This window comes from Acanthopagrus latus, chromosome 7 (assembly GCF_904848185.1).
Source record: "Acanthopagrus latus isolate v.2019 chromosome 7, fAcaLat1.1, whole genome shotgun sequence".
NCBI classification, from domain to species: Eukaryota; Metazoa; Chordata; class Actinopteri; order Spariformes; family Sparidae; genus Acanthopagrus; species Acanthopagrus latus.
Window position 1 is genome coordinate 3,550,368 of NC_051045.1, and position 22,457 is coordinate 3,572,824.

The 22,457-nt window shown below is 40.5% G+C and overlaps 3 protein-coding genes across 4 annotated transcripts; 2 read left to right on the forward strand and 1 right to left on the reverse strand.

Annotated features, from left to right (window-relative positions):
* Positions 1 to 79: 79 nt before the first annotated feature.
* On the forward strand, positions 80 to 9,646 carry racgap1 (Rac GTPase activating protein 1). Its single transcript, XM_037105458.1, has 17 exons — positions 80 to 272; positions 799 to 904; positions 1,024 to 1,226; positions 1,609 to 1,751; positions 2,248 to 2,317; positions 2,428 to 2,481; positions 2,573 to 2,650; positions 3,034 to 3,151; positions 3,370 to 3,515; positions 3,823 to 3,987; positions 4,083 to 4,178; positions 4,878 to 5,076; positions 5,475 to 5,580; positions 5,901 to 6,033; positions 8,015 to 8,141; positions 8,246 to 8,345; positions 8,636 to 9,646. The coding sequence occupies exons 2-17, from the start codon at positions 820 to 822 to the stop codon at positions 8,709 to 8,711; spliced, it is 1,899 nt and encodes a 632-aa protein (XP_036961353.1). The 5' UTR covers positions 80 to 272; positions 799 to 819; the 3' UTR covers positions 8,712 to 9,646.
* A 1,320-nt stretch (positions 9,647 to 10,966) lies between these two features.
* Positions 10,967 to 14,794, reverse strand: si:ch211-210c8.6. The gene is made up of 5 exons (XM_037105053.1): positions 14,159 to 14,794; positions 12,443 to 12,548; positions 12,124 to 12,230; positions 11,719 to 11,891; positions 10,967 to 11,622 (listed from the first exon to the last, which is right to left on the reverse strand). The coding sequence occupies exons 1-5, from the start codon at positions 14,313 to 14,315 to the stop codon at positions 11,344 to 11,346; spliced, it is 822 nt and encodes a 273-aa protein (XP_036960948.1). The 5' UTR covers positions 14,316 to 14,794; the 3' UTR covers positions 10,967 to 11,343.
* On the forward strand, positions 12,581 to 21,496 carry bin2a (bridging integrator 2a). 2 transcript variants are annotated; one of them, XM_037105052.1, is made up of 13 exons: positions 12,581 to 12,827; positions 16,781 to 16,888; positions 16,998 to 17,078; positions 17,331 to 17,385; positions 17,482 to 17,576; positions 17,758 to 17,853; positions 18,048 to 18,155; positions 18,253 to 18,338; positions 18,427 to 18,502; positions 18,597 to 18,679; positions 19,989 to 20,562; positions 20,651 to 20,720; positions 20,817 to 21,496. In XM_037105052.1, exons 2-12 carry the CDS (start codon positions 16,805 to 16,807, stop codon positions 20,696 to 20,698), a joined length of 1,386 nt encoding a protein of 461 aa, XP_036960947.1. In that variant the 5' UTR covers positions 12,581 to 12,827; positions 16,781 to 16,804; the 3' UTR covers positions 20,699 to 20,720; positions 20,817 to 21,496. The 2 variants fall into 2 exon arrangements, with proteins under 2 accessions (XP_036960947.1, XP_036960946.1); XM_037105051.1 differs by having other exon boundaries at positions 12,582 to 12,827; positions 20,814 to 21,496.
* Positions 21,497 to 22,457: the final 961 nt, after the last annotated feature.

The following is a 22,457-nucleotide window of genomic DNA, read 5'->3' on the forward strand; positions in this document are numbered from 1 at the left end:
GTACCTAACGACCGTTACGCTGGTTTTATTTTGAAAATACGCACTCGGACGTCATTAACTGACGCCCAGCGCCGCGCTCTTCACTCATTGGCTAGCGGCGAAATTTGAAATGCTAAGCGGTCAATGCAGTGGTGGCTGCGGAAGGATGCGGACAAGCGTACGACAAGCTGGGCACTGACAAGAAAAAAGAAAAGAAAAGAAAAGGAAATACAGCAGTGCCCTAAACACAATCCACAGGGTTGTGGTGTCAACGTTTCTCCTGCACGTAATCGGTGAGTAGCTAATATTTGCTAGCATGGAGGACAAAACAAAAGTTAACGTTGGCAGCTAGTCAGACATACGCGTAACCGCCATGTTATATTTCAGCCGTTTCTACAGTTAAGCTGATTAAGTAGTCAGTTTTGTGTAAGCTAAGTTTAGCCAGAAAAGAAACCAAATAAGCAGATGAATCAGACGTTGTGGCAAATGAGAAATAATGTTAAGTGAGCGTGTGGGTAGAGGAGAGGGGTGATGAATATTGATGACTTGTTTTCGTTGCTATTAGCCTGAGGACATGAGGATTTCCTCTTAATGTTTGCCAGATGTTTAACTGTAGCAAACACATTGGAAGACAGCCTAACTCTTTAACCATAACTGTCGTTAAACATATGAATTTGATTTATCTCGTTCGTATCCCGCTTCTATATGTCCTATTTTAGCTTGAAAAGCAGCCATAGCTCAAGCTGTTTAAAGAACTTCAGCATATGAATTAAATATATGTAATGTATGTTTTTTTTTGTTTTGTTTTGTTTTTTAAAGGGTCTGGATCTATAGGACATCATGGATACAGCTGTGCTGAGCCTCCAGGGCTTATATGATAAGCTGAGGATGCAAGTTGACCTTCTCAATGAGAACATTGAACCCAGTGAGTAGTTAATGGTTCTTGGTTTTATCTTTATGATCCATCATTTGAGGCGAATGCCCTTAGTTTTTCTGTAACGATGCCCTGTCACATTATTAATGTATGTGCATCATCTGTGACAGACTTCATCCAGATGGCACAGAACTTTGATGAGTGCCGTCGCAAATGGCTGAGGTCCCAACAGGAACTGGGCTCTTGCAAAGAGGTTCTCACCAAAACGGAGACCGAGAGGGGAGCCTTGGAGGTCAAACTCAAACATGCTCGCAACCAAGTCGACGTGGAGATCCGGCGCAGACAAAAGGCTGAGGCTGACTGCGAGAAGTTGGTATGTTGAGTTAAATATGATATTAGATTTCACGGTACTGATAATCATCTAAAAAAAAATACATATTGTGGTTTATTGGTATTGCAGTACATGTTTACCCCACATTTTGCCTTTGGATAAACAAACACTTCATTATAACGTTCACAAAATAAGTTGACACTTGATATAAAATCTAAGTATATTTGATTATAATACCATTAATGCAGTAAAATTCAATACCTTACCTGAGAGAACATGCACAGCATGATAATCATTAGATTTCAGACCAAAACCAGTATACAGCTGCAACCCTAGTCAATAAATGTTGGTTTTGTCTACTTTGTCATTTCACCTGTTTCACACAGTTTCTCGTTTTTGCTCTGCTTGCATTTCTATAAAACAGGATCGTCAAATTCAGCTGATCCGGGACCTGCTGACCAGTGAGGGATCCAGTAACAGCATCCAGCTGAGTGCAGAGCAGCGCTCAGCTCTGGCCTTCCTGAACACAAACTGCCAGGCAGGAGCAAACCTGAATACCAGCCGAAGGTAATTAACTCACACGTTCAACTACAGATTGTTGTTCTCTTTCGCTCTCCTTTGTGAAGCGTCACTGAGTAACTAGAAAGTGCTATATAAGTTTAATGAAATATCATTGTTGTTGACATCATACTGCAAAGCGTAGACATGTTTTTACATGTGACTGATAGTTTTGGTCTCCGGCCACACAGAGTTTGTATTTTTGAAACAAAGAGTACATGGTTCCTGGTGGTTAACCTCATAGGGGGTCTCATTTGCACGTGGGAACATCTGACGCCTCTGACACAGAACTGTATTCACAAGCTGACTTTAAACAGAGGGAATCACTTTTCACTTTCCATCTCCCTTAATTATCACATGAATGCACCATTCAAGCACACTTTTAAAAAGACTCATGTTTCAGAGTTTTCTAGAGGACAAAACAAGTTGCAAACAATGTTTTGGTGGAGGCTAAGGGACATACTGCCAAGTTGCTTAAGACATGCATTTCTATTGCTCCTGACAGACTGACAAGAATAGATGAGTCTGCCTCCATCTTGTCAGACATCAGCTACGATAAGACGGATGACTCACTTGTAAGTACTTCACTTGACATAGCATAAAGAGAGTTAAACTAACATTATATATGGTAAGATAAACGGCTTTGATTTTGAAATCTTATTTTTATTTGTTTGATCTGTGACAGGATTGGGACTCCTCCACTGTGAGGACTGTTCGCCTCAAGAAACGAGAAAAAAGGGTACGTGATCCTTTTTACCTCAGACATCCGTTTTTGGTATTTCCATGCTCACTGGAGGTATAAATGTTGTGTCTGTCGTCTTGATTTTTAGCGTTCCTCAAGAAATCATGTCGATGGTCCTCCACTTGCCTCTAAACGGACTCGATCAACAGGCAAAACTTCAGAGATGGTATGGTCTGGATGTCCTTATCACCATGTCACTTCTGAAATATGTGGTTTTATTACACATGACAGCAGTCGCTCCAAATATGAAACAGTTAAAATATGGCAACCAAACAAAAGCTGGTGGTTAATTTCAAGCATTGAACCAGCTCCTAAAATGAACTGTTTGGTCCTGACTGACAGGGTTTGTATGAAGTCTTGAAAGTTAGAAAGATGCTTAATTTGAACCTTTTCTCGAGGTCAGGGATATGTTTAATTTTACTATATTTGTTGAGAAATGCATCCTGAAAAATGCTTGAATTTTCACTCGTATAAAGCTCTTCAAAGCTTGTTACAAAGCTTGGATGGTTGTGGTTTTTCTGTCTTTTTTAATTTAATTTCCTGTGACAGGGAAATGAGACTCTTGTGACGAGGACCACCGTGACTGTCCCTCCCGGTGGAGGACCTGTTGAGGCAGTTTCTACCATTGAGACTGTTCCGTACTGGACTCGCAGCAGGAGAAAGACGGGTAAGGTTTTTGTTATGACGCAGTATGTAAAATTGTGCAGTACTGGGCCTTGTTGTTAATGCAGACAAAATAAAATCAAACATAAAAAAAATCATTATTTGTATCTTGAGGATCTTGAGTCTGATTATACAGCAGCAGTGATTCGACAGTCCATTTTCTCATAACTGGAAAATGGTTGTGGTGTGTAACTCGTTATTTAATTTCTACCTCCTGATCAGCTGCCATGGAATGGGACTCTGAATCTGTCAGGTCTGACGACATCTTCAAGCCGCCCAGCAACCCCGAGGGAGAGGTAAAAATGCCACCACCAAGCACACCGCAGAAGCAAGGGGCTGTCCGTCTTCATGAGTTTGTCTCCAAAACGGTAAGAGTGACATTTTTGTGAGAGGATTGCAGAGTGAATTCATCTCAATTGAAAAGCCCATTTTCTTTTTGGTTGTGAAGGCAATTCTGTTATATTTTTTATTGACTTAACTTGACACTGAAGTTTGCTTATTTATTTATTCATTTATTTAGTATAGAAACTTATTGGCACTCATATTGAAAATGTCAAACTACTGCAGCACATTTACTTGAGTTGCCAAGAGACATAGTCATGTTTAGCCGAATGTACAGTTGACCCACAAACTTTACCAGCCCCCTCAAATCTTAACGTTGAATGTCTCTTGTAGGTCATTAAGCCTGAATCATGCGTACCCTGTGGAAAGAGAATCAAGTTTGGCAAGATTTCCCTGAAGTGTCGTGACTGCAGGGTGGTCTCCCACCCCGAGTGCCGTGAGCGTTGCCCTCTGCCGTGCATCCCCAACCTGGGTTGCACACCAGTCAAAATCGGAGAGGTGTGTGAGAACATTTTCCAAAACCTGATTGATCTCTTATTTGCTTCCATTTATCCCAATGTTAACAGTTAACTGAATATCTCATGTGTTTTCAGGGCGTGCTTGCAGACTACGTCCACGACTCATCACCCATGATTCCTCCTCTTGTAGTCCACTGTATCAGTGAGATCGAGCAAAGGGGGCTGCATGAGGTGAGCTGAGTTTTCCTCTCATAATAATACGCAGAAAAGAGAAATGCGCAAAGCCTCAGATACCAGTAGTTATCTTTAATGTCTTTCCCTTAAGCTGTGGCAGAACTGTAACTAAGACTTTGCAATCTGTTCCTAGGATATTAAATTCATAATTGGACTGTGAAAGGGCTCCGAATCTGTTGTTCTCTCCATGACTGTGCTGCTGTCTCTTCCTTCTGCTTTATGTTTCGCTCCAGTCTTGATGTCTTAATGCCCATGAGCCTGACCACATGATGTCAGCTGTTTTTAAATGTCAGCAGACAAATGTTATTTTCTTCTCTCTCTATTTTAGATGGTGGGAAAGGTTAGACTAGAAAGATTTTTTTGTGGCTTTAAAAACAACATACAAAACATTTTCATTCACTTTATTGCCAAGAATTAAATTGGAAGAATTGTTCTCCAAGTATGAAGCCAGATTCAGGCGCCAACTAGCTTAGCTTAGCATGAAGACTGGAAGCAGGGGGATCCATCTAGCTTAGTCCAAAATGATGTCTACCAGCATCACCACAGCTCAATAATTACTACACATCTTGTTTAATTTGAGCAAATGAAAATATTTAATCAGAAAGCTGTTTTTCAGGGAGATTGGTGGAGTTTCCCGAGCTTCATTCAAGTAAATGAAACAGTAGATGTTGAATTGCTGTGTTTGTTCCCTCTCAGACTGGACTGTACCGTCTGTCCGGCGCTGATCGCACAGTGAAGGAGCTGAAGGAGAAGTTTCTCCGTGGCAAAACGGTTCCCGTCCTCAGCAAGGTGGACGATATCCACGCCATCACCGGCCTCCTGAAGGACTTCCTGAGGAACCTCAAGGAGCCTCTGCTCACCTTCCACCTCAACCGTACCTTCATGAACGCAGCAGGTGTGTACGAGTGTGTCATATAAGATGGTGCTGATGGTAGCCGTTTCTGATGTGGAGTGCTTCGTAAAATAAAAGTAATGGCACACTGAATAAAAGCAATTTATGGTAAGTATCGATACAAGTGGAAGTTTGTGTAACTTTTTTTAATCGACAGGAGACATTTACCCAACAGACCTGTTTAATGCAGCTTCCTACGTTGTTTTTACAATTTGTTGTGCGCAGTGATGGAGACCTCAGGCAGGAACAAAAAGAAAGATTGATCCTTCTTCTTTTTGCCTTTCTACTATTTACTTTTCACTAGAGTCTGATACAATTTCTATCAAGTTGCAAATAAATCCACACAACCTCTCATTTCTTGTTCGCTGCTGACGAAATTGTTTTCCTCTTTACCTCCTCAGAGGTTTTAGACGACGACAACAGCATTGCTCTGATGTACCAAACCGTCAGTGACCTGCCTCCGGCCAACAGAGACACTCTGGCTTTCTTGGTCCTTCACCTCCAGAGGTTAGCAGATACTCTCTTCTAAATATTTTGAACCATGCATATTGCAAAGATTATTAAATGATTAAAATGTATTAATTCTGCTTTGATGCCTTGTATATGCCTGCTACAAAATCTGTTGAGATTTGCTAATTCGCAGAAGGGTCTAGTTTTCTCTGCAACTGATATTTGTTTTATTATGCTGTATCCTGTAAATCTAATTGGATGGAATCGCTTCAGGCAAAAATATATTCCTAATCTAATGAACACCAGAAGTGTATCTTGTATGCTGATTTAACGAAGGCAAGAAATAAAGTCTCATACTAATTGAATCAATCTTTCAGAGTTGCTCAAAGTCCGGACACTCGGATGGACATGTCTAACCTGGCTCGAGTGTTCGGTCCAACCATTGTGGGCCATGCAGTTCCAGACCCCGACCCTATGACAATCCTACAGGATACCAAACGACAAGCAAAGGTAGGCCTGAATGATTCATCACGATCTATTGTACATTGTGTTTCTTTGGTGTTTACTGATACAACTCCCCTACGCTTAAAAACTACAAGCCTCAGAATCATTTTGGCACTAAACACTCATTAAACAGTAACAGAACTACAATAAGAGAGCAACAAACTCATGTTGCTTTGGTTAAGAAGTCGGTAAGTAGCTGTAACTTGTACATTATGTCATGTAACAACAGCTATCTGATGTGTTGCTGCAGTCTGTTGCCTGCAGCTCTTCATCTAACAGCTCACTGTGGCTTCTCCCCAAAAACACTCATGTCTTGTTTGCATGCAGACACGTTATGCGACAGTCTGTGTTAACATCTGTGACAAATGCACTGTATTTCCTGCGGCTGCCTCACAACAGTAGGCTCCTGTGTATTTCAAGTTGAATGCTTTTAATGTGAACTAACTAATGTAAACAGTAAAGCAGATGTTAATGAGATAGAATTAAGAACCGTGGCAGTGTGGTACAAACATTGTTTCCTGTAAGTTTCTCATGCATAAGGATGCAATTTGTGTACAGCACATGAACGATGGACGCTGCCATCAGCAATAACCATGAAAACTATCTCCTAATGAAGTTATTACAGTGTAAATAAATTGAAAGTCTTCTAATGAAATGCTGCCAACCTGAAGATGATTTCATTAAAATCTGAAAGATTGTGAGTTTAACTCATAAATATTTATCATGCGACAAGGTCTAGATGAGATTTAACATATTAACAAGCTATTAAATCGTTTTATAAGGAAGCCCTGAACTGCCATATCTGCATTTTTCTTTTATTCATTTTTTTTTGTCGTTATCATGAGATCACAAGTTAATTTCACCTCATTTGTTGTCTTGTGGAAACAGATGGCTGATTTTTGATTGAGCACGAGAAAACTGCTTCCTAAGACTCATGAATGAACCTTAACATACTAACACTGCTCTGCGGGTTGGGTTTGGGAGTTTTCAAATAACTTCTTATTTATAACTTTATTACTCTTGTCATTTCCTTAGTGATTTTATATGAGGGTATTTACATTATGGCTGTATATTGTCAACTTAAAGCAGATGTTACTGTCCAGTAGGTTTCAACCAAAATAATACTTGTTGACAAAGAGGAACTGGAAAACCGAATACCTACATTGGTGGATGTTTGAATGATATAATGACGTATGAATATAAATAAGATTGAGGTACAGTGTGATCAATAATGGGTACTCCTTGATCTGACATGTTTAGTTTAAATTGGTTGTAACAGTGGTCCAGAGGCCATTTTTCATGCTGGTATTGAGCTCCTGATCTCTTGCACCCCTGACTGATAAGAGTTACCGATGTTTCGTTTTGTCATTGTTGGTTGTCTCTTTATCTTGAGATAACATGAGATCAATGGTCATTATCAAACTATTGGCAATAAAACTCATTTTAATTGTAATTATAACTGACCTATTACAACTAGAGTTGCATTGATAAACCTATTTCATTGTATATCGTAGTATAGAACGTGACGGTTATGATGCTACGTGCATTAGCTTAAACACAGAATTTAATTCTGCTGTATTAGTGTCATTTCTGTCAGAACAGATTTATTTTAACATTTATAAAGTATTAATTCAACCAAAAAACATCTTAATTAATAACAAATGATATAAAAATAATAACAAAAACATTATAACATTACGTGAGTATTTTGTGAAACTATGATATTTTCAGACAGGTTTTTGTTTCGTGATCTCATATGGTTGCAGCCCTTATTATAACACACAGCCCACCAGAGCGCTGTTTGCTATATAATACTGCACTTCAGAAGATCATCACAATACACCACAGACTTATTTTTAGTAATTCCAATGTGTTTTGCCAAAGGCATCTGCATAACCAGCTCGACACAGGATGTTGGGAACAGGATGAGGCAACACAGTGAAACGGACCTGACCCTTTGTGTTTTCACTAATCCCTCTCTGTTCAGGTGGTGGAGCGCCTGTTGTCTCTGCCGGCGGATTACTGGAGACAGTTTGTGGCGGCAGAACACGAGCAGCCGAACTTGGACCACCTGATCATCGAGAACGCGAACTGCTACGCCACCCCCGAGAGAAGTACGAGCTCGTTAACTTCGTGTTGTTCGGCAGTGATTATAAGAGTCTGGGCTCAGCTCGCTGGTCGATGTTTGATGTTCATGGTAATGTTTGTACTGTTGCAGTGAGCATGCTGGGACCTCTGACCACTCCAGAGCATCAGCTCAATAAAACCCCCTCCTCCAGCTCCTTGTCTCAGCGCATGAAGTCGTCTCTGACACCCAGGTAAACACACGAGCACACTCTTCCTCCTGCACTGCTTCCACTCTGTTGTTACAATCAATGAGCTCATGATTAATTGCCGTGAGATTGACTGCTGCGTACTGCTGATTCAAATGTTCCGGACGGCTATAAAAAAAAACATTTTTTAGATTAAGAGAAAAGCTGACTCCTTTAAAGCATCATTCATAGAAGTTAATCTACTGAACAATTTCTCATTATCCTTCATGGACTCCGCTTTATTGACTTTGACTCCTAATTCCATTAACCGCCATTACGTCCCCTCTTTGTTGCAGATTTGGAAGCAAGAGCAAATCGGCCGTCGGATTTTCTCTCCAAGGAAAATTCTTTGCGTCTCCACTCCTCAAATAATCCAAAGCAGCTACACTTACACCCTTTTACTGATTCTGCAATAACAACAAATACCTTTTCTTGCATTAATGCGTAACACATAGCATGGTACCGCTTCAATAAGAGCGATTATTAACGCCTCCATCTTAGTCTTCCTACTTATAATCGTTTTTTAATATTTCACACTTGTATTTTGATGATTTTATGTGTTAAAAGAATTATTTTTTTCAACCAAATAGTTTTTCTATCTATGCACACTTGTGTGTCTTTAGAGCTGATGCTTCTAACATTCTCGTTTCACCTCATAACACTTGAGAATGTTCTGCATATTACTCTTTTTGAAAAATGTGTCTCTATAGGGGAAAATATGTACTGTAATATGCACAGTTTGGATCTGCTTTTGCATTGAGTCATTTCTTTTACCAGCTCTTCAACTCATGTGTCACTCAGAAGTTGAAGAACTGATTCTTAGGCATTTCATTTCTTTAATGTTTTCTTTTAGTTTTGATGTTTTGAAATTTGTTTCCATTAGGTTTTGTCTTCATCTCCTCCCCCAGTAAATTGTGCAGTAAATGTTTATTATCTATTTTCCTATAGTTGCGTCTTTTGTAATTGGCAAGTTTTTGTTGATTTGGCCTTTTATCGTTTTAAAAATCTTCCCTGTCGTCGTGTTTTCCAGTATATCCTGCGTGGCCAGTGATCGTCAGGTGATTTGTACACAGGTTTATGTGACAGGCTGTTATCTCTGATCATTTTGCTCTGACGTTTATTGCTCTATGTGATATTTGTATTGTGGGAGGGACACTCATAAGTAATATTGTGCAAAAAGGCAATCGCGCTGATTGGCCAGTTCAGTTGCTGTGGCATTATTTGATTCACTTTCAGCACAAATTTTGTACACAAATACACGCTCTAAAATGTATGTAACTTATAAAATACATTTCTTACCTTTCCAAGAATGCGTCCTGTGGTTTCTGTTCAGTCCTTGGGGCCTTTTTCTAGCTTTCTGAACATTAATGCTGTGGTTTGTAGGGGTCTAAAGGGAGACTTGATGATTGCATCAAAAAATAAACTCTTCAATCGGAAAGTGAGGATATAAACACTTAGATTTTGGAAAAGGTTTCAGTTTTGTTTCTGGTTAGTTCACACCTTCAGTTGTTAGGGGTCATGTGTAGGTCACCTCTGTCAATAGGTCCTAAATTACCTGGCAGCAGTCATCAAGAAAGCACTAAAAGGGTCACGTTGTGCTTCCAAAGGACTGATTTGAATTCTGTTTAGCAATATTGTTAAAAGCTGTTGTGAATGTTCCACATTCAAAGGTGAAAAGCAGCTATTACTGACGAAAGAAGAGTCATGATGGTGTTTTAATATAACGGCGCACATCATCAGACCATCTCGTTCAGGGCATTCATAGACTTTCCAAAACAGGAAATGTGAAGCATTAAATTTTAATGTGACAAAATTTGAAAAAAAAAAAAAAAAAGCTTGAGAGAGACGTTCAGACAGCTTCTTCTTCCACTTTCACACAGCTGGATGTCAGAGTCGGATTCAGACGGGTACTGGTAACTGCAGTTTCACAGAGATCTCCTCCTTCGCTCTTTCAAACATCAGTTTCGACCCGTTTATATCTTAAAATCTTAGTTCTTTTACATTTTTGAGGAGAATGTTGTGAAGCTCCAGAGATGTTTTGTGGACTACAGACGTCACCCAGGATTCAGCTGAGCTCTGGGGGATGTTCAGTGACATGGAAATGTTTTTGAATCTGTTCCCCGGACTTATACTTTCATTAACCTTTCACAGTTACTTGGCCTGTTCTTTTGTCCTGATGGTGTAATTGTAGCCAGGAATACTGATGAAGTGGTGACTGGACCTTCAGACGCAGGTGTGTTTTCGCTACAATCACCTGAGACACGTTCACTGCACTCAGCTGATCTGCATCTCAGTTATTGGCTGGAACTCTGTTGAATTAAGTCAGTCTCTTTTAAAGGGGCATGATTTATGCATATATTGACATTTTTGTAGAAATCTATATTGACTTTAACATCAGAGGATTTTTTTTTTTTTTTCAGTACACTTTTGGTCAAAAAAGCCAAATTATATTGACAATTCCATTTATAAAAGCAATAAAAGGGGGGAAATATCCTAACAGGGGTGATTTACTTTTTATGGGCTCTGTATTTCTGCAGCCACTTTCTCATTGTTCCAAAAGTTTTGTGGAGATATTGCAGCAGAAATTGTAGCCATGTGCCAACAAAGGCAGTAAATGAGACGGCAAGCTGGCAAAAACGGATGTAATGTAGTAAAATTCAACTTGTTAAAAAGTTGTTTGAGTCGCTTGATGTGTTTCAGTGGGAGACAGTGAATATTAGCTTCTGCAGAGCACCTTTAGACATCTTTATTGTTGAGATTCTCACGCTGTAAACCAGAGACTTAAAAAGGTAAAAACAGTATGTAGCCTCATCGTGTTGACTCCAGTGCATTTATATAACTCCCACAGAGATCGTACACTGGAAATTTTTACGTAAAGTCGAGGAATGATTACGTGTAATTTTGAAGTATTCTGCTCTGAACACTTGATGACTTCATTATGTATTTGTTCTGTATGTGGAGGCAGATATCGGTTGAACAGTTGAAACATAACAAATCCGTAACATCAGAATTTCGGCCACGGCCAGAGAAGAGGAGTGTTCTTGATGTAGTCCTGGAAGGCCGGGTCCGATCCCCACTTCTTCATGGCCTGCTTCTCCAGGATGGGGACGCCGCTGACGAAGCGGAGCAGGAACCAGACGAACAGAGGGGACGCCACGCTCAGGTACTGCGGACCCTGCATCACCGACGAGGCCGAGAGCCAGAGACCCGACCACTGCAGGATCTCTCCAAAATAGTTGGGGTGCCTGCTGTAGGCCCACAGTCCAGTCCGGATGAACTTCCCCTGCAGGCGCACGGACGCAAAATCAAACATTACAGCGAGTGAGCGAGGGCATTAATGCAGTTTAAAGGTTGCAAAACATGAGGTGGGTTGACTCACAGCATTATCTGGGTCACCCTTGAAAAGCCATTTCTGCTGGTCAGCAATAGCCTGAGTGGCAAAGCCAAGGCCCCACATAGTCCAGCCGATATAATCCCTCGTTCCAAGGGGCACGTCTCGCTTCTCGGTGTTCAGCATGAGGGTGGGGAGGAGGGTCGCAAACACCCACAAGGCTGAGGGAGAAAACAGAAGGGGGGAAAAAAATGAATCATCTGCAACCTGACTTAATACGCCCATGAAATAAATGCATCCAATTTTCCGAAACCAACAGCTCCTAGCAGAATAAATGCATATGTAAAGAGCTCAGACAACCAGACGGTGATTTATACGAGGCAGCCCTCCCTTCAGGTGAGTTCTGGGCCCCAGTCAAGGACTCAGAGGGCATTTTACATCGCCTGCAAGTACCTTGAACAGTCCAATATACAAAGAAAGTCCCTGGGCTGTCTCTGACATGGTTGAACCTGCGATCGTGACCGTCCTTCAAGATCCGCATGAAGAGGAATGTCCCCAGCCTGCGGGGGGAGAAACACGGTTAACATCCGTTCACATTAACCAAAAGGCATTATTCATTAACCTGACGTTAAAGGTTTCACGCTCATTAGTTCGTCCTCTGACCTCGACAAGGAAACTTACAAGAAAAACTCTGCCTGCATTTAACGCAACTGGATTTGATCTAAATTCACCTGTGGGAGTTTTGTTTACTTATTTTTTTATATAACATTACCTGAGTCCCCATGTTGTCACCAGCCCAGTCTGCACCTTCTGACGGACGTGACTGGCTCCGCCCCAGAACCGACTCAGGTGGGCGAGGAGTATAAAAGTGCCAGACCCTGTTAAAAAAAAAAAAAGAAAGAGAGAGAGAGAGAGAGAGGCTGTAGAGTCAGGGAAGTTGGGACATGGGCATGGCGGGTGGCTCAACTTGTTGCAGAGAAAGGCGTGTTCAATAAATCTTTTACCCAGGATACTGTGGACAATTGGTTCCAAAGTTCAAGGGTAAAATCTTACGGAGCACAGCGCACGGCGGAGAACCCGGAGAGGACGAGCAGAGGGAGAAGTGTCGCCGGACTCGTTTGTGACTTTATAAAGAAATCGGACATCGGTGTCGACAGGTAAGCTGCACCGTTCTACACCTGACAGCTGATTTCACGACTGTTTTGTTATTTTGCGCCTGCAGGCACCTGACAGGTTTAATTCATTCGCTAACTTCCTCATGTGTCAACTTTTAATTGCTCGCCGCTTCGAAAATGTCAGTCACATTAATAAGACTGTGGGCTGCAGTTTAAGATCGTGATGATCGACGATGATTGATTATCGGCTACCTGTTGGCTTGTGTAGATCACAAGCCAGAGGGCGACACGTCCTCACTGCTGGATTTGGTCAAAAAAAAACCCAAAAGTATTCAGTTTATTATCTCATAAGAACAAAAAGAAAGTGACTTTCAGGTCATTTTGGCTTGAAAAATTACAATAAAACATACTGAACAGGGTTGTAAAAGTCACACTGGAGTAAAAGAAAAGATATCGTGTCACTCACATGAATACATTTAAGTTAAAGTCTGATAATAAATGTATTCAAGTAACAAAAAGTAACTTGTACATATCAACAGATCCAATATCGGCCTCTTTTTGATTCAATCAGTGTCTTTTTTTATCATCTGATTGTCATGTAAATACATGAATTTATAAACAGAAGTCACTGGCTCTGATTTAACATTTAATCTACGAAGGAATTACTAATTAAATTAAGTAAAATGACTTATTTTAGCCTCCAGACTGCAGTTAGGAGGAGCTGCAGAAAATTGAAATACGCAAGTACCTCGAAAACTGCAGTACTTAGTTACAATCCATCACTGATATTGATTACATTTCTTTCGTTTCAGCAATTTAATCTAAAATTCCACTCGTTTGATTAACTAACTAACTAACTCTCTCCTGCTGCAGCTGTTAACTGTTGTGCAGGAGGTTTTTTTTTTTTTTTTAACTGTTTACTTTGATTGATGAAAACTGAGATGAAGTTGCATTAATTCAACTGGAGTTCATTCATGATGTTTGGGGGGCCACACCTTTCCCTCCAGAGGCTCCCGGGACTCCTGCGCGCGCCCCTGCTGCAGACATTGAGTTAAGCTGATTGGATGAGAGGAGGAGGAGCTCTCTGCTGGTTTCACAACAAAGCTGTCTTTAGATAACAGCAGTTTTATAACAGCGACAGCTCGACATCATAATGCAAGTTTAATTAATTAGAACAACAACTTCACGGTTGAATTATGAATAAAAAAACACATATTTGCAGCTTGTTTTGTCGCTTAAATGTGATTTTTTTTTCTAATCAAGTTCAAACTGATTAATTGTGTCGAGGCTGTTAAACCAGTCAGCCAGCAGCACATGGTTTTAAATGAGAAGTCAGGAGTTGAAACGCTCGCCTGGTCGTGTTTTTTAATTACCTGCCAGATCGTAGAACTTCTCGGTTCTGAAGGCGGACGCCACGGCCCAGCCGGCCCACTGGATCCCCAGGTCGGTGGCGGCACATTTGACCAGAGTGCTCCCCATGATCGCGTCCTGCAGCTCGGCCAGCAGCGCCACAAACTGAGGGTTTGTCATCGGGCCGCTCCTCCTCCGACACCCGGAGAAATAAACACACTCTGGTTAAAGTTCACCGCTGCCATTCTGCAGCGTGGGCGTGGCCTCACCCGCGGGGGACTCTGGGTAGTGTAGTCACGGACAAACAAACTGAGCTTCCATGAGGCCCCTAGAGGAGAAATTCCGATGTTACAGCAGCGAAAAGACACAAACAAGCACATATATTTAGATAAAATACACAATTAGAAGGTATAAAAAACAAAAAGACAGATAATAATGCAGCAGCAAAGTCTTCAAGTGCTCTTTATCCAATAGAAATAACAATATACCATCTACTATAACATCACTACACAATTACATCAGTGTTTGTCTGCATTTATAAATAATATGATGTTGTGTAAACATATTAACATTTATATAATCATAGTATGGAATATAAAATAGCCACATTAGAGCCTATAAGATGGAATATAGTGCAGCAACACAGCACAGAGTATGAAAAACAATAAACAACACTATAGTATAGTACATATTAAGAACTTGTACCCAATAATTAATACATTTAGTATAATACAAAATATGCTGTATATCAATATACCATCTAATATAACATTGTACACCAGAATATTATAAGATAAGGCGATAATATCAGTGTTTTTTATGCAAATAGAAACAAATATGATGTATGATCAATACATTTGTATAATCATAGTATGAGATATGAAATATAGTAGCCTGTAAGATGGAATGTAGTAATATAGTATGATATAATACACAATATCTATTATAGCAAATAAAAGAAACTAAGGCATTGATTACGTTATTTCATTATGTTCCATTTTTCGCGGTTGGAATTAAAATATATTGTTGTAACTGTGATTATCTGAAAAAGTTTGTGCTTTTTCAAACTTACCTGATGATTCTCTGAATGTCTGACGGCCTTGTTAAAGAGTCCATCTCCAATATTTAACAGACAGCAGTGAAATCTTCCGTCGTCCAGTATCCAGACAGTTTGGTTTAAATTCTGTATCATGTTACAATCCATCTGGGTGGTTTTGGTTTTTTTTTTAAATCTGGCTGCACAAATGAAATTGCTTCATAACCTCCAATCATGTGTGTTCGGTAAATGAGACGATGGAAACTCAGTCGTTAGCTTGTGATCTCCAGCCAACTGTTAAAGCTCTGAACGCAGGACTTTTATGGAGCCGTGTAACTTTTACTTTAGTGAATCTTTTTTTTTTTCCATCAGAGTTTTTTTTGTTTTGTTTTTTCTCTCTCTCTCCTGCGCTCACTGAGGTGCCCAGAGGCGTCAGTACAGGGAGGTTATTTGGACGGGCTTCACTCTCCCAATTTTTCACCTCATCTAATATCATTTGAATCATTTGAATACTCCTCTGAAAAAAAAAAAAAAACCCAGTCCCATGCTACAGCAGCAGGGAGAGGCTGGAGACGAGGACAGAAAACAGATTTAAAACTATTCATATGGAATAAATACAAACACAAAATGAGAAAACATTTTAAAAAGATGAATATATTATACACCATCACTCAGACTATATAGAATAAGTGCAGAAATACAGTCTAAATGTATAAACATATAAAAAAATCACAGAATATAATGTTACATTTACAAGTACTTTCACTACATTTTAAAGGTGAATTGTACATTTATGTGATTTCTTTATCTCCTGGTTACGATTTCATGCTGCATCAGATCCACTGATCATTTTATATTAATTTTATTGGCACGTAGAGAATTAAACCACTTATTCTGATAATCAGAATAACACAAAATGAATAATTCCTTTGAGGACAACAGTGTGGACATCTTGTCCAGAGAGGACAGACGGTTAAAAAGAGGAGTAAAATAATCCGTCTATGTCAAACTGGAACAATTATCTACAACATGTGGACTAAGACATCACTCATCATCACCCACCTACAGTGCTGTGCTGGGCTCGCCTGGCCCGAGCAACCCACATGAAGGCCGGTTTAACGAGCCACAAGCGGCACTAATGACAACTCAGAGCTCACACGTGTCCTTAACGACTCTGTGAGGACACTCCCACACAGAGTTTAACAGCCTGAAACTCCCGTCCACTTAGTTAGAAGTGAAGAATACTTCACTTCGTCTTCAAGACACTGAAACAAGTCCAGTTACCTACGATACAGCACCAAGAGTGACCACGACCCGGATGTCTGGGACCCTTCATCACCATAAAACCTTTACTTTAGCTCACAAGCAATAATAATAGTACATATTTACAATGTATATATTGGATATTTTATCAAATTCAGTAGAAAACAATGCAGTTTAATGTCGTGTTATGTAACTACCACTTGTTTTACCAGCCTCATAGTGATAATAACAGCTAATATATGATCGATGTGCAGCTGCAGGTGTGTTGTTGTAAAGCCAAACACTCAGCGGTGTTGAGATATCGTTGTGATATAATCTTTTTTGTACGTTTCTCTTCATCACCAAGGAACAAACACAGTCAATACTGAACATGGCAGACAACACGAGTCCCAAAGGCAGCTCTGGTGACTTTGCCAAAAAAGTCCAGAGGCAGCTGAGCCGAGGCAAAGAAAAGGTAACAGTCTGCAAGTTTTATTTTAGTTTTCCAAAATAACAAGAGAGAAAGAACTGATTAGCATTTAGTTGCTGCTGCTGCTTTTGAGATGTATCGTTCTATCCTGCAGGTGCTGCAGAAGCTGGGGAAGGCCGAGGAGAGCAGAGATGAACAATTTGAACATTGTCTCCGACAGTTTAACGACCAGCAGGTAATCACTCCTCTGCTTAATGAGAAAATAAAAAAGTGTGCAGTTACTTTTTCTGGGTTTATTTTGGACACTGAAAGAGATTTGAATGTTTCAATAATTGAATGGAGCGAACACAAATAAATCCTCACAGCTGTCTCCACATATCTTACCATGTATGGAAACACTGGGAGGTTTTTTTTTTATTGACTATATGAGTGAATCAGACATCATAAAAAGTAATAAATCTTGTGCACGCCTCTCGTCTGTTTGCAGACTGATGGGAACAGAATATACAAAGACCTGAGGAACTACATCAACGCAGTCAGAGGTGGGAATGCTTTTCTGTTTGTGTTGTAGATTTGTGTCCTCTGCAGGGATCATATAAACAATTCTGTTTGTTTTTTTGTTTTTTTCTTTTATACAGATATGCGTGAAGCTTCAAGACGCCTCTCCCAGTCTCTGTTTGATTCTTATGAATCTACCTGGGCTGGAGAGGAAGACTTAGGAGGCATCGTGGAGGTGAGCGTGATCATCCGTGATAACGTAAAACCCACAGCAGCCACAACTCTGCACATTCTTCTGTTGCACGAGCACAGAAGCAGCAAAGATTCAGTCATCGCCAGGGGACCAGAGCCCCCTTCCTTCTCCCTCTCGTTATACATAATTAATGCGATATTTATGCTGCCGTCTTTTTAATAAGGGGGAGGATCTCCTGTGGAACGACTACGAGGTGAAGCTATTAGACCAGGCCGTACGCAACATGGAGACCTATGTGAGCCAATTCCCAGATGTCAGGGTAAGACAAAAGGAAGAGAGTAAACACAAGTGAATACACAAAGACAGACACAGAGCCGGAGAGCAAATGTGGAAAAACCAATAAAGACAAAGTAGTTCACACACACACACACACACACACACACACACACACACACACACACACACACACACACACAGTATATATCTGGATCTTCTGTCCTTTTCAATCTGCAGGAGAAAATAGCCAAAAGGGGAAGAAAACTAGTCGACTACGACTCTACCCGTCACCACCTGGAGGCACTGCAGTCTGCAAAGAAGAGGGACGATATCAAGATAAACAAGGTGATTAAAAATGACATTCATGTCTTTTTTTTCTTTCTTTTACTTACCCTTCTGCCCTGCGTCTGTTCAAAAAACACATTTTAAAATGATTTCACAGGCAGATGAGGAGATGAAAGCTGCCAAAAACGTGTATGAAGGCATCAACAACGAATTAAAAGACGAGCTGCCTGGGCTTTTTGAAAGGTGATAGGATTTTATATATATTATCATCATTCATATATGTGATCGTGTATGAATTGTTTAAATTATGTTTTATATAATGTTCTTTTAGCCGTATTGGATGCTACATTTCCGTCTTCTCCGCTGTATCAAATCTACGAGAAATCTTCTATAAGGAGATGAGTGTGGTACGTATGTTCGCTCCGGAGCATCGAGTGACTTATTGATATAAAATAAGATTTATTTTTTTTTTGACTGGTTGTTTCATCTTCTGTCTTTCAGCTCAATGGGGATCTACAGAATGTGTTGAAGGAGCTGCAGGCTCAGCATCCCGACAAAGTGTTTGAAGTGAGGGGACTGCAGCGGTAAGGCTTTCTTACTCATTTTTCCACATCATGTTACAATCTGCTCACATACGTTCAATAAAAAAGTGATTTATATATGTACATTTCTACAAATTGTTATGTCAGGGCCTCTTTAAGGGAACAAAATCACAACAATTCTTAGTGCATTACTGTGATTGTGCTCCATTTATGTCAATCGATCCTCCTAAATCCTACACGCTGGACTTTTAATGTCAATTCAAAGGAATAGTTTGACAGCTTAAAGGGATACTCCAGCGTAAATTTAATCCATGGTTTTACACACCGTGACACTGAGTAAGACCCTCCCTCGAGAGATCCAGTTTTCCGAACACTAGCTTATGTAGTTTTAGCAACTTCAGAAAAGACTGCACAATAACAATACACTGCAGTCTATGCCTCCAACCAAGAAACCACCATCAAAAAGACACACAATAATACCACAAATAATACTCAGAACAGCAACAAACTTCAGTAACAGTACAAACAGGGTCGCAGCACATAGTCGGAGGCATCAGACATCTGCTAGCTTTGCCAGATTTCTATTGTGAAGTGAACACAACTCACCACTCTCCTGCAGCAGCTAGCTCGCTGTGGGGAAGCCCTGACGAGTCGATTACCGAGTGCAGTAGAGTTCCGCAGCTCAAGGATGAAAATGTGTGATTATTACTCCATGGAAATGCAATCAAAGTTCATATGTGTCTCACCTACCAGTTTATAACAGTTATTATCAAGAGCTGATAGGGAAAAGAATGGAATTGATCATTTCTTACTGCACTCGGTAATCGACTCGTCAGGGCTTCCGCACAACGAGCTAGCTGCTGCAGGAGAGTGGTGAGCTGTGATCTCTTTACAATAGAAATCCAGCAAAGCTAGCAGATGTTTGATGCCTCGAACTATGTGCTGGGACCCTGTTTGTACTGTTGCTGAAGTTTGGGGTTGCTAATACTACATAAGCTAGTGGTCTGCAAACTTGATCTCTTGAGGGGGGTCTTACTTGGTGTCACGGTGTGTTAGACCATGGATTATATTTACACCAGAATATCCCTTTAATCCTAAATTATTGATGCTAACAGGGTTGTTTATGTGACTTTATTGGCCACATGGTTTGTGGTTGCAGTGCAGGTCCACAGTTAGGATATTTACTATATTATTTGTTATGTATTTCCTTATTAACAGTTGGCCTTGGATGCTGTACATCCCACATAATTAAAATAGTCATGCTTTTTATATATACAGTATATATCTCTATCTGGGAATAGAAGCAACACATTTGTAAAGCTTCTTTGCTTTATGTTTGAACATATTTCAGGTATGGCTCCCTGAGGAGACGAACTCTGATGTCTCCTAAGGCCTGGAAAGCCAGCTTCTCCGAGTTTCACAGGAGCTACAGCCCTAAAACAGGCCAGAGGTTCAGTTTCAGGTCCCCGGACAAACCTCGCCACAGTACTCTGTCCAGGGAGGGCAGCACTCTGTCCAGAGACGGCAGCACCTATGGAGTCTCCTCACAGTCCTCTATCATAGAGACCCCGTCCTCCGAGTCCCGGGACCTGGACGCAGGGTCGAGCCACAGCGAGATCACCGGTTCATCCGCAGAGGAAGACAGCAGTCAAGTGGAAAAGGAGAAGGGCACACAGGAGGAAGAGTCTGAGCCTCCTGCAGAGTCTGACAACAAGGGAGACGGGGAGAAAGCTCCAAGTGAGAGCAGCTCTGAACTGAACATCTCCTGTGATTCAGTGAGTTTGGATCTCCAGCTGTCTGCAGCCGACGGCCCGCTGCACATCGAGGAAAGAGACGACAGCCCCGTAGGCCTCAACACGTCCAAACCAAACGGCCTGGAGAACGGGGAAGTTTCTGGGGTGAAGGACCTCAGCATTTCTCACAAGGTTTGTCATTTAGATAGCCCACAGCTGATACAGTTAATAATCTGTTCTGTCAATATTAAAGTCCTCCGTTCTTTGTGTCCCCATCCAGGATGCTCCTGCAGAAAAATCTCCTGACCCGAAAAGCACAACCGTTTAAAGTGTTAAGACTGTAACACAAGGTTTGTAGGATACTTCATGCACCATAATGAACTTATTTCTGCATCTGACTGAGCTTTTTCCTGAATCCGCATCTGCCCTGTGTCGACTCCCAGCAGAGAAACACAGCAGAGATTGAAGTCAGCAGCTGCACGAGGGGGAAAAAAAAATGCGGAGACAGCCGCACTGAAGTGTCCAACTGTGCTGTCAGGAGCGACGTTCTGTGCCTCGACTTGTTGGTGTTAGTTTTCTTATTTATCTGTTCTAGAAATCAATTGTACACACAGCAAAAACAGTGATGTGAAACTTAATCTGTCATATTTTTCATCTTAATAATCCAGATACATTTGTGCTTAAGTCATTTTTTTTTCGAACGTTATCCCACAGATTATATTCTGCAGCAAACAGGAAAATATCAGAGTCGTTGTCTTGTAAATCTAATGTTTGCAGAGATACAAACATGAGGTTTTCATGGTGTGTTCACTGTATAGGAAGGAACTGAGCTGAACTCTTATTGCCACCGACCAAAAAGAAAGACAGAAACTATGTTGAGTTTTTAATTCTTTCCTTTTTTCTTGGCAGGGATTTGTTATCTGAACTTAATAACTGAACGTATGTCTCGTCACTTTAACTCATAAAATCTGTTAATTATCTCTACACTTACAATTATCTGAAGATAAAACATTGTGTAACACTGAACTTGATTTTAATAACCTGTTGAATATGCACTGACCCTCCTGGGTGAAGCTGATGGATGGATGGATGTATATGATAAATAAAAAAATGCATTTAATTTAAAGTTTTGTCTCAACAGCTGTGGGTTTAGAATGATAGGGCCAAAAAACAGCGAGCTCTCACTCTGACCAGATTTCTCAGCATGCATGCATGGAGTAGCTCAGATGTGCTGCTTTTTTACTTCAAGAAGCATTTATTTAAAATATTTAGAGAGTTTATTTGGATCAAAATATAAAGCACAGATCAATTCTAGAAAAAAAAAAAGCTACACTGAGACTTTACACGTGAGCTTGGAATTTGTTGTGGTCGACTGACTTCAACGTCTCTCTCACTTCTTGAATTGTAACCACAAGGAATTTCTTATTATAAAAAAAACAAAACAGAAACCACTTACTGATGATGATGTTATGTGTCAGGGTCACTACGTGCGTGAAGAGGAACCACAGATGCTTTGAAAGACATTTTGCAGGTTTAAGCACATTTGACTGTGGGAACCCTTTTTTTTTTTTCAAATCCCTCCTTTTGTCTTTGAAGTAATCCTGATGATTGAACCCATCTGATGTTAAACGAGCCAGATTTGATTTATTGTCTGTCTCACTTAAAAGCTGTCACAACAAGAAAAAGTTGTTTTGGATTTTGGACAGATGGTCGAATAAGGCAACAACTATTTTCTGGCAGGTTTTCGACCAAATTATTGGGGAAATTAACTGATAATGAAAGGAAAGAAGTTATTACTTAAAGGAACGGTTCCCAGAGAAAGAAAAATGTCGTCATTACATACTCACCCCAGATGTTGATTGGTAGTTGGGTGAAGTTTCGTCATCCACAGATCATCCACATCCACAAAACCAACTGAATACCCCCCAAAATGTCTACATACAGTGTCTTCTGCATCATCCAAAGTCCTAGGTTGATTTGTAAAGACATTATTTACGCCCCTCCTGATCTTTTGAGCTTGTTAATCCACATCAGATGGTGTGCACACTAATGCTTTTAGCTCAGCAGCTACAGTGAAGGTGTATTGA